The 14946-nt window shown below is 43.0% G+C and overlaps 1 protein-coding gene across 4 annotated transcripts in view; it reads right to left on the bottom strand.

Annotated features, from left to right (window-relative positions):
• Positions 1-6161: 6161 nt before the first annotated feature.
• SETD1A (SET domain containing 1A, histone lysine methyltransferase) overlaps positions 6162-14946 on the bottom strand; it is a 45331-nt gene continuing 36546 nt past the window's right edge. For all 4 annotated transcript variants that reach the window (XM_084806057.1, XM_084806056.1, XM_084806054.1 and 1 more), the window contains one exon: positions 6162-14903. In XM_084806057.1, coding sequence (XP_084662183.1) covers positions 14730-14903 — 174 coding nt within the window. In that variant the 3' untranslated portion in view covers positions 6162-14729. The remainder of the gene's footprint in view (positions 14904-14946) is intronic.

Here is a 14946-nt window from a genome sequence, read left to right on the forward strand (position 1 = left end):
TCGGCCTGTTATTCACCAGTAATTAGAACAGGAGCTATTTTGTTGTGCGAATTCCTGCAGACATTTTCATAACCTCTTGAAGAAGGCTTTTTAAATTAGAGGCCAAAACATGTTGGGCTTTCCAAAAACAAAACCTATGCATCCAGAGACATTTCTCTCCTTTTGGGGTTTATCTGAACCTTAAAAACAACAACAACAACTGGAGATGCCAGTAATTGAACCCGAGACCATCCTCATGCAAAACTGATTTACCTTGATATGAAACTGGGAGGGGGATAACTTTTCCTCCTGGTGGACCCCTTCTTTCAAGGGCTCCCCAGGAAAAAGGATTACTAAGGCTGCCTCTAGTCAGGATGAATCTCCTGACGCACCCCACTCTGCCCAGGTATGTGGGGAGTTTCTGAGCCCTATTGCCAAGGACTTGTCCCTTCAGCCCAGCCATAGGAAAAAACATAGCAAAAAAAGTTCTTCGGACTTCCTTTCCCAAAGCTCAGAAATACAGAATTTGACAAAACGTGTTTTTTTTAATGCCAAAAACACATGCCATAGCTTTGTATCCATGCAGCCTTTCACATGGGGAAGAGTTTAGTGAGAACTCTGTTTTAAAGCAATACAGCCAAATGGCCAAATATTTAAAAAGAGTTTATTTAGGAAAGGGGGGGGGACAAAGAGAAGGGAATTATCATACCCCCTTCATGGATCACTGCCTTGTTGTGGTGAAGGGGCTTGCGTGACTCAGTGAAGCCATAAGCTATGCCATGCAGGGCCACCCAAGACGGACAGGTCATGGCAGAGAGTTCTGACAAAATGTGGTCCACTGGAGAAGGAAATGGCAACCCACTCCAGTATTCTTGCCAAGAAAACCCCATGGAACGTATCACAAGGCTAAAAGAGATGACACCGGAAGATGAGCCCCTCAGGTCGGAAGGTGTCCAATATACTACTGGGGAAGAGCAGAGGGTATTTCCAAGTAGCGCCAGAAAGAGTGAAGCGGCTGGGCCAAAGCCAAAAGGACACTCAGTTGTGGATGTGTCTAGTGGTGAAAAGAAAATCCGATGCTGTAAAGAACAATATTGTTTAGGAACCTGGAATGTCAGATCAATGAATCAAGGTAAGCTGGAGGTGGTCAAACATGAGATGGCAAGATTGAACATCGACATTTTGGGAATCAGCGAACTAAAATGGACGGGCATGGGTGAATTTAATTCAGGTGACCATCATATCTACTACTGTGGGCAAGAATCCCTTAGAAGAAATGGAGTAGCACTCATAGTCAACAAAAGGGTGGGAAAAGCAGTACTGGGGTACAATCTTAAAAACAAGAGAATGATCTCAGTACGAATCCAAGGCAAACCATTCAACATCACAGTAATTCAAGTCTATGCCCCAACCACTGATGCCGAAGAATCTGAGGTTGATCGGTTCTATGAAGACCTACAACACCTTCTAGAACTAACACCGAAAAAAGATGTCCTCTTCATCATAGGGGATTGGAATGCTAAAGTAGGAAGTCAAGAAATCACCGGGATAACAGGCAAGCATGGCCTTGGTGTACAAAATGAAGCAGGACAAAAGCTAATAGAGTTTTGCCAAGAGAACACGCTGATCATAGCAAACACTCTTTTCCAACAGCACAAGAGATGACTCTACACATGGACATCACTAGATGGTCAATATCGAAATCAGATTGATTATGTCCTTTGCAGCCAAAGATGGAGAAGCTCTATACAGTCAGTAAAAACAAGACCTGGAGCTGACTGTGGCTCCGATCATGAGCTTCTTGTTGCAAAATTTCAGCTTAAATTGAAGAACGTAGGGAAAACCACTAAACCATTCAGGTATGACCTAAATCATATCCCTGATGAATATACACTGGAGGTGAGGAATAGATTTCAGGGATTAGACCTGATAGACAGAGTGCCTGAGGAACTATAGACGGAGGTCTGTAACCTTGTTCAGGAGGCAGCAACTCAATCCATCCCAAAGAAAAAGAAATGCAAGAAAGCAAAGTGGCTGTCTGATGAGGCTTTACAAGTAGCTCACGAAAGAAGGGAAGCGAAAAGCAAGGGAGAAAGGGGAAGATATATCCAACTGAATGCAGAGTTCCAGAGAATTGCAAGGAGAGACAAGAAGGCCTTCTTAAATGAACAATGCAAAGAAATCGAGGAAAACAACAGAATGGGAAAGACTAGAGATCTCTTCAAGAAAATCGGAGCTCTCAAGGGAACGTTTTGTGCAAAGATGGGCATGATAAAGGACAAAGAAGGCAGGGACCTAACAGAAGCAGATGAGATTAAGAAGAGGTGGCAAGAATACACAGAAGAACTATACAGGAAAGATCTGAATGTCCCTGATAGCCATGATAGTGCGGTCACTGAACTTGAGCCGGATATCCTAGAAAGTGAAATGAAGTGGGCCTTAGGAAGCATTACTAACAACAAAGCTAGCGGAGATGACAGTATTCCAGCCGAGCTATTTAAAATCCTAAAAGACGATGCTGTTAAAGTGCTGCCCTCAATATGCCAACAAATTTGGAACACTCAACAGTGGCCACAAGACTGGAAAAGGTCAGTTTACATTCCAATTCCAAAGAAGGGCAACGCCAAAGAGTGTTCAAACTACCGCACAATTGCGCTCATTTCATATGCCAGCAAGATGATGCTCAAATCCTACAAGCTAGGCTTCAGCAGTATGCGAACCGAGAACTACCGGAAGTACAAGCTGGGTTTAGAAGAGGCAGAGGAACTAGAGATCAAATCGCCAACATTCGCTGCATCATGGAGAAAGCAAGAGAATTCCAGAAAAACATCTATTTCTGCTTCATTGACTACGCTAAAGCCTTTGATTGTGTGGATCACAACAAACTGTGGCAAATTCTTAAAGAGATGGGAGTACCAGACCACCTTACCTGTCTCCTGAGAAACCTGTATGAGGGTCAAGAAGCAACAGTAAGAACCAGACATGGAACAACCAATTGGTTCAAAATTGGGAAAGGAGTACAACAAGGCTGCATATTGTCACCCTGCTTATTTAACTTATATGCAGAGTACATCATGAGAAATGCTGGGTTGCATGAATCAGAGGTCGGAATTAAGATTGCTGGGAGAATTATCAACAACCTCCGATATGCAGACGATACCACCCTAATGGCAGAAAGCGAAGAGGATCTCAAGAGCCTCTTGTTGAGGGTGAAAGTGGAGAGTGCAAAAGCTGGTTTGAAACTCAACATTAAAAAAACGAAGATCTTGGCATCTGGCCCCATCACTTCCTGGCATATAGAAGGGGAAGAAATGGAAGCAGTGACAGATTTTACTTTCTTGGGCTCCAAGATCACCGCAGACGGTGACTGTAGCCATGAAATTAAAAGACGCTTGCTCCTTGGGAGGAAAGCTATGGCCAACCTAGACAGCTTAGTAAGAAGCAGAGACATCACCTTGCCGACAAAGGTCTGTCTAATCAAAGCTATGGTTTTCCCAGTAGTAATGTATGGCTGTGAGAGCTGGACTATAAGGAAGGCTGAGCGCCGAAGAATTGATGCTTTCGAACTGTGGTGCTGGAGAAGACTCTTACGAGTCCCCTGGACTGCAAGGAGGTCAAATCAGTCAATCTTAAAGGAAATCAACCCTGAGTGCTCATTGGAAGGACAGATCCTGAAGCTGAAGCTCAAATATTTTGGCCACCTAATGCGAAGAGAAAACTCCCTGGAAAAGACCTTGATGCTGGGAAAGACTGAAGGCAAAAGGAGAAGGGGACGGCAGAGGATGAGATGGCTAGATAGCATCACTGATGCAATGAATATGGACTTGAGTACGCTCCGGGAGAGAGCGCAGGACAGGAAGGCCTGGCGTGCTATGGTCCATGGGGTCACGAAGAGTCGGACACGACTGAACAACAACAACAACAACAATTATCATACACACACACACACACACACACACACACACACAGAATTCCAAATGAAATCAATGCAGCAAATCTAGCTAGTTACAAGTTACCTACCTTGAGTAGTCTGGGGTTCCAGAGCATATGCAGAATTCATTGCAGAGAGGATGGTCTGAGAGAGTGCATATTAGCCTCCAGTTTGATGGTTTATGGAAAGTTCCAGGAGTGAGTTAACCCTTACTTTTATGTGGGTTCCGTAAAAGCCAGGCCCTTAGCAGAAACTGGTTGCTGTTTTGACCAGTAACACAGTTGCCTCTATTTCTGACATCAGTAGTCTAGCCAGCAAATCAGAAAATTACTTGGTGCCTGAACCCAATTTCCTAATTATTGTAAAATTACATCTAAAAACACCAAGCCAGTTTGAGCCAGTTAAACTATAAAAAGAACCAGCTTAAGGTTTTGGTTGCATTTTAGAGGACAAAAAAGTGAGATGAGGTTAACCTACTCAGGTTGCCCAGTAAACTGAGCAGATGCTCTAGGGAACCCTGTTGAGCTATATCAGGAGCAGGTGTTTGTCACAGACCAGCACTGATATTATTGTAGTTAGGTAGGAAAGGGTAACCACAGCCAGCCTTTTTAACATATACTGCTCTTTCATCCTTGGACCGTTGATGTATCTCAGAGTGGGATTTTGAATCATGGATCCTGTCCCTGCCAGCAACTCAGCTTCAGAAATCTGTGTGTCTAAGATGCCACTCCTGGGGCTGAAGTGATCTACATGAGAATCAAAGCACATGATTAATGGAAAGATCATGTGGTCATGTTCAGCACATGTCGGGCTGCCCTGCTCTCTGCTATCTCTGTACTGCTGTTCATTGCAGCTTCCAAATGGTACTGTGGGTTTGAGTTAGGAGTTGGGGGCTCCAGCCCAAACCACCCCATAGTCTCATTAGCACATATCAAATTTGTGCAGAACCACTCCCTTCATATCCTCAAACATACTAAATTGACAGTGCTGACTCAGAAACCAACAATGATCCAGTTCTTGAATTTTGAGAAGTGCCTCTCTTGCCTTAGGGCTATTCATTCTTTTACTTATTTATATAAGGTTATGCGGCAATCTTGTTCTCTGGGCAGCACACAACATAACATAAGAACATAAGAAGAGCCATGCTGGATCAGACGAAGGGTCCATCTAGTCCAGCATTCTGTTCGCACAGTGGCCAACCAGCTATCGACCAGGAACCCACAAGCAGGGCATGAGCACAACAGCCCCCTCCCACCCATAAAATCCCAGGATTCTTTTATGCTAATGCCATCAAAACATTCTTAATATCTAAGAACCAGACTTGAACTTCATTCTTGACATTCGTTTCTTTTGAGTCACAAAAACAAGGAAGCCCCCACCTTGCATCTGAAAACAGCAACAGATGCAGATGAAAGTGAAATACATATTTTTTCCATCACTCCCTCGCTTACCCTAGAATTTATGATCTAACTGCAGATGTAATTTCCCGCCTCCAGACTCCATAATTTTTCATCAGCTCCTTTAATCTTGTATGTCCCTGACCACTTTAACCACCAAGCTGAGCCAGTGATTAAGGCAGAGGGCAGCATCAGTGGCGAGACTAAGGTGTTGTCTACATCCAGAACAGGATTACAGCAGGGATGGCCAGCAGGTAGATTGGGGTCTACTGGTAGATCCCTAGGTGATTTGCAGTGATTTAAAAACATCAACAACAAAAAAGACGCTCCCTTTTTTAAAATTAAGCTGCTGAGATAGAAGCTTGGGCAAGAAACAAGGAGTGGATTTTTGTGTGATAGGACTGTGAGCTCCATTCTGGGAATAGAGGCAAACTCCTGGGCTGAGCATGGGCTCAGATGCACTCTTGTTCCTTAATTCTAAGGGTATGTCACTGCCTCCCCACCCCCCGCCCACATTTTGCACTTGGCTCCGATTGGCCGATTTCAAGGTTCTAAGTAAAAGAACAAAGTAGATCCCGCAAACCTGAAATCTGCCTGCCCTGGGGTTGCAGGACTCTCTTCACATGAAGACACAGGAGTTTTTTCAGAGTTAGAGGTGTTTTTTGGAAGTGGAGTCATTGCTTCTGGTGGGAACACTGTATCTCACTTCCACCTCTGGGAAGGATTAATTTTTTGTAGGATTAATTTCAAAACCAGTCTGTCAAGAGGCAAGAGTGGAACAAAAGAAATGTGCGTACATTGTTGAAAGTGAAACCAGTCTTTTAAAGAAAGAAAGAAGAAACCACTCTCAGGAATTGTCTATCTCCAGCGTTGTCATCTTTGACAAATGGGTCTAAGCTTTTGAATTCAGCAGGAAGTTGTTTGCAGAATACACTGGACCAGGTGTCTAAAGGTAGGCATATTTGGGCACCTGCCGAGGGCCCACACCCCAGCAGGGGGCCACTGACAGGACCCCCCGGAGTTGCTGCTCCTCATCATCATTGCAACGTGCTTCTTCACCTGTCCCTTGCTCTGGCCCAGGCAATGCGGGTGGCGAGAAGGATTCATAGATACTTTATTGCTTAAAGCCATAGGCCCCCGCAATGTACATTAAAAAAGGAGAAAGAAAAAAAAACAGTACAGGACAGTCACATATTTGTATATACATAAATCCACACATCCAACAGAATCGTCCCCACTAGGCTGTTTGGGCTTTGGCACGCGTTTCCCTTGCTGCCAAGGCAAATTTTGCTACCTGGACAGTGGTAAAAGCATCAGCGCCAGAAAGAAATCACACATCTGTCCTAAGGGTGGTGGCGAGAAGGAGCAGCAGCGGCAGATGCCACCGCTTGCTTGCTCGCTGGCTGTGTGCCTGTCAAGCAACTGGCAGCGAGGATGAGGAAGAGGATGAGGCGCCTACTGACGGTGCCTTACCCAAGGGCCCTCCAAAGCCTGGAGCCAGCACTGCACTGGATGCTGGCAGGATAGTCTAATAAAGCAGGGGGGGGGGCGGGTCTGTCTAGGCCACATTCCTTCAGGGATCACATGTTGGGGGCTGACCGCCAGCACGACCACTCTCTTCTCGTCCTCCCCCTCCCAGTGGGCTGCAGGGGAAAGGACAGATTGCTTTTGCCAGAGGTCTGAACTGATTGCTTGCAGAGGGCTTTCCAGATCAGGCTGCAGCTCATGACAGGGGTGTGCAAAGGGTGGGGTATTATTGATGCTTGTAAAGCCACTTTGGAGCATACATATTGGGAACGTCTGGTAGTAGTTTGATTCTGGGAAGGGGAAGAATGAAAACACATTGATCTAGCCGTAGGGATGTGTGTGGAAATTGTCCTTCACCGTTAAAGTTTAATTACTAATTACTAAAGGTTCGGGCGGATCAGCGCAATCTTGGTTGCAAAAAGGGCAGATAATGGGTAAATGGGAAGAAAACTGACGTGGACAGAGAGGTATCGGTATTTTTGTTAGTGGACTTGGTAGCAAAGGAAGACGTAGCATAAAGGTCTTAAATATATAAGGAGAATAAAAAGGGCTGGAGATCATTTGGCATTTTCTAATCATTTGTTTTCTTTCACACTTCACCTTTCCTCCTGTTTCCCCCCCTCCCCTTCCCTTTTACTCAGGCTTTCCCTGCTTATTTGATTACCTCTTTGTGATGTATATGAAAATATGGTGGTTGAATGTGTAAGAAGCTCATTTTTTAAAATCCAGATTTTTTTGGTAAATGGCAGGAACTTTTACAGAGGATTAGAAACTGCAAGGGTTATGTTGAAAAGAAGGGGAGAGGATGGGGAATTTAAAAAGTTAGGTCAGTTAAAACAAATTTTATTGGTTGAAAAACAGGTCCTGAAATAAAAATAACATGTAAATAAAAAAAATGCAACATAGCTTTGGGTGGAGATGGCAAGCCCACTCTGTCATTGGCAGCATAAGCAAGCAAGACAGACACATCTCTATTTGCTATCCTCACTTGTGATCATATTTGGACATGTCTCTTTCATACAGGTTATCAAGCCTTACATCCTGTTCTCCATACAAGGTTTGGTTTTTGTACCCCATGACTAAAACTGTTGTGTGTTTTTTTAACTGTCTTAAAAGAGTCAAAGCTGGTATTGTTGGAAACATATGGGGGTTTCCAAAGCAGTCATTTGAAATGGCCCTTATCATAAACTACCTGGAAAGGCCTTATGTTTAAATATTCTGGCTTCCCTGACATTCTTCTTCTTTTCTTTGTCAAAATATCCCAAGTTCCTTGAAGACAGAATTTTGTAAATTAAGCAAATGTATGCAAATCAAGCAATTTGAGTCATGCATTTATAGCACAAATGGCTGCAGCCAGATAACTTGCCAGAACTGCATAAAAACAAATTCTGAGTTTTCAAATGTTAGGGTTTAAATAGGATGGAACTGGTTGAGTGGTGTTTAGTTGAGGTAGAACTGACATTTCTTTGAGGATGGATGTCAGCCTAAGGCCTCTGCTGGATGTGAGTAGGGCAGTCTTGCAAATAATTCCACACAAGATACCAGTCCACAATATTAGTAGCACACAGGTATGCATGTATGGGTGCTAGTTATTAGTGGCCTAAGAGAGAAAGTAAATGTAATGCTTCCCTGTGTAGTTGCCTCAAGGGAATTTGGATTTGAAGCAATCAGGAACGTTGCTGTTTACAAACTTGATATTGATGTTTGGCCCTCTAATCTTGGAGTGGGCAGACTCCAGGCTTGTGGGATTTTTTTTTTTTTAAATTAGAAGCCCAAGAGCCCAGTGCAAAAGACACACAGGTTAGAGCTAGAGAATTCTGAGCTTTGGAATTTGTTTTGAGTACTAAAACCTCTGCACAAAAATCTATTCCCGGTTACCCCAAGCATTTCAGCAGCCTAATTTAAGTGGGAAAAGTCATTTTGTTGTTGCTGTTGTTAAAGAACTGACAGTCAGAAATCCTTGCTGAACTACTGGAAGTCACCCAAATATCTACCAGTGGATCCCAGTCTACCTTCTGCCTACCCATTCTAATCCATTTGAATTTGATGGCCCCAATTTATTGTATAACATAGCTATCCCATCTTTCCCCCAAGGAGCTCAGGAAGGCATACATGGTCATACAGGTCCCCCCCCCCAACATATTTTATTTTACAATATCCCTGAGGGGATAATTACGGTTGAGGCAGAATGGCCCAAGGTCACCCAGTGAGCTTCATGGCCGAGTGGAGATTTGAACCCATTGTTTCCTGCCCATAGTCCAACACTCTAACCACTACATCACACTGGTTTTCCATGTGTGATTTTTAGAGCATGCAAGCTGGGTTTTCATGGTATAAAAATTCAGACATTTTTGGTGTGGTGCACACTCAGCCAAGAGCATAGAAATGAGGACAAAGAGTATGCACCAATATTTTTTGTACAATAAAAGTTTAATGACTTTTATAAAAATGTGCTATCCGGCACCAAGTAATGAATCCACAAATTATTAACATATTTACAAGTAGGAAGCCAATAAGATCAAATGAAAATATATTTATATATATATATATCTATATATATAATATTTATATAGACAGAAGAGTGGGTATGCAAATTTAAAGAGACCCATCCACTGGGCGGCTGGGGATGGGGAAAGAAAAAAAAGGGATCCATCTGTCCATGTGCGCACATTTGCATCCTCTGCATTAACACAAAATTCTCAGCAAGCTACCACTGCTGCTAGAGAAGGTTAAAAAAGCATACCCCTTCCCAGTATAGAGATTTTTTTGTATATCTATATTTTTTACATATATGTACACAGGAAAAAATGCACATAAAGGAAGTGGGTGGGTAATTCCAGAACCCTTCAGGTTTTTAAGCTGGCAAAGTAGGAGTCAGCTCTGAAAGAACAAAAGAACTTTGTTGTTTTTGTTAAAGCATCTGGAATCACTTACACAGGTATGATTGGTTTTTTTCCCTTTAAAAGAATCTTATCTATTCTGTAAGGAGGTTTGTGGCTGAGTTGGATGAAGGATACAACAGTTGCAGAGATGACTACACAGATCAATTTGGGTAACACTGTTTCCCTTCTTTCTAGCTTTGGTGAGTAGCAGGGAAAAACACTGTGCAGCAACCAAAACTTCAAAATTTCATGATGAACAGGGGAGGAAAATGAAATGAAAGCATCCTGTAACTCATTTTTTTAAATATACATATATTTTAAACACCGGGGAGTGTAGAACTCTTGACAACATTAAGCGCTGGGTGGCTACATGATTAATCCAAGAAACTAGCTGGAACAAGCACTTGTCAGTGATGAATTGATTCTCATTCACACCTGGAAAAAGCACATTAGTGTAGGCAGAGAAACAGAAGATGTTTAATAAGATCAGGAATCTCTCCTGCACGATTCAGAAACACGGTAGGGCTTAACTGCTTGAAAAATAGAAGTATAGCAAAACCTAATAAATAGACTTTGTTAAAGGAGGTGAAATACTGGTATCAAACCCACAAAGCACTACTCCCATATATTCCCCATTTCAATGAGGAACAACAAAAGTACACAGCTCTAATCCTTTGTCTGTATTTTGCTGGTAAGTGATTCATACTCCAGGTCTAAAACAAGGGCAAGCACGCTTTCCCCTAAAAGCCTGCTAAAAGCAGCCCAAACCTCCCACTGAAATAACTGGGGGGTCAAGATGGAGCAGTGCTTCTATACATGTGAAGTCACATCTGCTTTCAGCAGAAAAGATTTAAATCCAACAAAAATGGAAGCTTGATGTGTCATGCCAATCTGCTGAGAGTTAGCCAGCTTTTCAAAAGCTTGCCACCAGACACAATTCAGAGAAATTACATAAGAAATTCAATTATCTCTTTTCCCTGCCAATGCATTGTGCTTAAAAGTAGTCTTGTTTGCAATTAATGTAGCAAGATTAAATATCAGCAAAGTTGCTCAAAGTTTCAAGTTAAAATGGGAACCCATCAGGACACTAGAACATCATGCCTTGTTAAGCTGCTAAAAGTGAGCTAAGTGGCTTATTATTCTAAGTGGCCACTGAGCTCAGTGAGGAGATGTGGAAGGTTCTATTCTCTGAACCCTTAGAATGATATAGATTTTAAGGGACTGGAGTTGTTGAAAACAGCAGCCCTAAAGAGGGAATGCATTTTGCTACTCAGTGAAACTACCTTAAATGGTAAAAACTAATTTTGGAAAATAATTAAAGGATGCATTTGAAGGACCTAAATCGATATGAACAAAAGCACATGCACACAGACAGAAAGAGGATTAAATGTGTTCATGTGTGTTTTGCTTGTTTTTCCACAGCTATACAACAGCATACAAACTAGTCCTGCCTTGCTCCGCTGTCCCGTTTTCCTTTCTCAGATGATTCAGCCTTTTCCACTTCACCACACTAGTGGCTAAGATAGGCTACCAAAATTTCCTTTCTCTCTGTTTTCAAAACACAGGAGTGGTAAAACTGAAAAAAGTGTAGATTTCTGTCAAAAACATAACCACATGAGAGCCTAAAATTATTTAAGTGAATGCAGCGAGCCTGTTACAAGTGTTCTGCTTCTCCAAAAGGAATGGCTAGATCCAGTTTCCACCCCCCCTGAACAACTTCCATTGGTCAAGTTCTCACAGAGCCTTTCAAAGCAAGAGACCAAGCTGTTTTTGACTTCTTTGGATACGGAAGGAGAATACCTCAAAATCAGACAGAGCTTTTAGGGGAGGTGCCATGATTATGCCACCTGGAAATGAAAGTCCCTTGGAGAATGTCCCAGTTCAGCTACTTATGAATCCTCTTTCATAGTGTGTTTGGAAAAAATGCACATCCAAGAAGAAGAGGCAAGGCTACTGCTGGTTTCAAATCCACAGGCCCTAACAAAGGAACAACAGAATGCAGTGGCAGCCTTAAACCTGCCCCCTAAGAGGATACACAAGCATGGCATGGGAAATTGAACATAGAGCTATGTGAGGATGCCACTCACTGGGCCACAATTTGCCTTTATCAGAAGGAGCTTGAGGTGGAACTATCTACTAACTACCATCAGCAAACAGGTTTCTAATTGTGTTTGTGAAGTATCAGAAATGTGAGGGGAATTTTCAGGGGAGAAATAATTGGTGGGAGATGCTTAAGCCTTCACCTGACACTGCTTCCCTCTGCACCCCTCTTCCTGGACTGGCTTCCGCTCTTGGATCCCAGTTGGGAAAGGGGGAGAATGGGGACAAAACAGCTAGAGGGAAGGACTGTGGGGGAGAAGCAGCAGGGGGGAGAAACATTAAGCATGTCCTCCTACTGACACCTTCTCTCCTGACAATGTCCCCCATCTCCAGCAGTCGTCTTATTCAGCAACCACAGAGTTGGCAAAACCATGTTTGTTGACATAATATGCAATTCTGCCCCCTGAAACACCCCATTTAGATAGGTAGTTCTCACACTCACAGCAAGGGTTTGAATGGTCAACAGAAGACATAATCTCACAGAGGATCCACTGTTTCATTCTGTATGCCTAATGTTCCTACTAACACTTTGTCAAATGGATGGAAATGGAGAAGGAAAGGGATTCTCTGCTTGAATGGCTGCCTGTCTGCGGGAGGGTTGAAGCACAGAAGAGCAACAAGAAGACAAAGGCTTAGCTACCTAGTTGATCCTTCCCTAAAAGAACCCCTTCATATTCATACAAAAAATATTCCCATCATTCGAACGAATTTGAAAATCGGTGTTTGCAGACACAGAAAGGAAAGAATGTTCAGGCCAGGAAAACTTGAAGGCACCCAATTCCTCATGGCTGTGGGGAGTCCACTGAGGGAAACACACCCAAGAAAAAGTGCTCTGACATGGAATTACCCAACTCGGTACTATTTAAAGACAAACACACAGCAAACAGAATACAAACAGAATTTCTGAAAGTGAAAATAAAATCCTGCTAAAATATTTCCATATGCCTAGTTTTAACATCTTTTGCCTTTCAGAACTGACTCCCATTTGGAATAAAGAATGAAATACACTTTACTTGACCCCTCCAATGCACCATCCAAAACGTTATTATGCTTTTTCCCCAGGAGAAAAAAAAAATCCCACTTTACATCAAAAGAAAAGGGTGGCACAATGCAAGTGGGGATAAAAACAGGAGAAGGAAATATATTGCAACATTATTTACAGTTTTCTTTTTAGTATGAAGTGGGAAACAAAAATAATAAAATATTTACATACTAATAAACTTGTGTGTTTCTACAAGAAACAGCCAATCCATCTGGAATAGATATATACACAACTTTCTTCTCCTAAAGAAAAATTATTAGGGGTGGGTGGTTTGGGGAAGGTCTTAGCTTATGCTACAAGTCAGCTTGGTTGAGGCCATAATTGTAGCAAGGAAATAAATTCAAATTCCTTTCGTTATTATGGTTAAGTGTTTCCCTTGCCCCTTCCTTCTTACCATTTGTTACAGGAGATATAGGAAAGGAAAAGGACAGGGAGATTGCAATATGAACAACACAATCCAACTGGATTTCGGAACCTCTACCTCTGTGGCCTGAAGTGCTTGGAAAAATAAATGGGATGGTAATTGTATTAGGAGAGAGATCCTGAAACAAGGGTTGTTCATGATGACAAATACAGGGCCTGTTCACACGTAACAGCAACGCATCCATTTTTAAACTGATGGGTTGTTGTGCACAAGTGGCCCCTGCCTCTTCTGCTTTACCACACAACCCACAATCGGGTCCTTCGTAGGTTGTGCAGCGTGACATCCGAACCCAGTTGTCTAGGGGCTAAACAACCCAGCAGTTAACCCAACAAGCCATGGGTTGCCCACTGGGTTGTTTAGGGACTAAGCTCAGAGAACAGCTCAAGTTTATGCTACAGAGTATCGCCATGTGGGGAGGGGGTCCACAATCGGCTAAACAACCCAGTGGTCTGGGTTTGCATGTCACATTGCACAACCTACGAAGGACCCAATCATGGGTTGTTCAGTAAAGCAGAAGAGGCAGGCATGCTGCAGGCAGTGCAGTCACTCATGCATGACAACCCATCAGTTTTTAAAACAATGGGTTGTTGTTACGTGCGAACCAGGTCATAATCTAATGATGCTGCGGTGCGATAAACCCAGGGGCATTCTGCCTATACACAGCAGGCGGGACCTTTAACCCCCTATCAACTTCCTCCAGAACATATTCATTCCTTCTCTCTCTCTCTCTCTCTCTCACACACACACACACCTACCTCTCTCCACACCCCCTCACCTTTGGGAGGGTAGAGAACAAAATGCTCAACCACCTTTAAATTTTAAGGGTTGGGGCAGCTCTTAGCTCTGACTACCACTAGCATCCAAGCATTGCAATGCCTCAAATGTTTCATGGAAGGTCTTGCTCAAAACTTGCCATTCTTAAAGTTTTGCTAATCAATGGCTGTGCTGGAGGTCCATAAACTGAAACTGGTATTTAAAAGGACCCCCTCCACACATGGCAATACTCTGTAGCATAAACATGAGCTGTTCTCTGAGCTTAGAAGCAGAGCCAGTTGGTCTTGTAGAACTAACTACAACTGATGGATGGGCTTTCCTAATATGAAGGAAGGGTATTTGACTTTTGCAAAGCATCATCATCTGCATGTTGTTGTTAACTGATTTTCCCAGGGAGAAGTTGGGGATGGATCAAAAATGATAGCAATAACCCCCAAAATAAATAAAAAATTGCCAAAAAAATCTGATTGGCTGGGAGGAAGAAAAGGGAACTTCTCACTGATTAGAACCTGAAGAAAAGGAAGTGCTTTCTCACTGGCTGGGAACGTAAAAGTTATCTGGATGGGTCTTAAGGCGACTGAGAGTTTTCCCACCACAACTCTATGGGGAGAGAAGCTCAGCTGCAGGTGAAAGGTGGGGAAAACAAAATAAATATGAATGCCATGGTTATGTCTCAGTTCAGGGTGCCCCGGCAGTTCTCTGTCCCACACAGGCAGGGAATTTTGTTCTCTTCAATCGGGAACTTGTAGTCATAAGTGATCTCCTCGTTGATGCTGATGGGCTGCTTGGAATAGATGACTATCTTCTTCTGGGATTCTATGGTGATGACTTTGGCATAGCAATTGGGCTGAGGAAGGGAAAGATGAACAGAAGTGAGCTGGCTATGATGG

The sequence above is a fragment of the Heloderma suspectum genome, chromosome 6 (genome assembly GCF_057233095.1).
Source record: "Heloderma suspectum isolate Gila_16-S chromosome 6, 16-S_ref, whole genome shotgun sequence".
Classification (NCBI taxonomy): Eukaryota; Metazoa; Chordata; class Lepidosauria; order Squamata; family Helodermatidae; genus Heloderma; species Heloderma suspectum.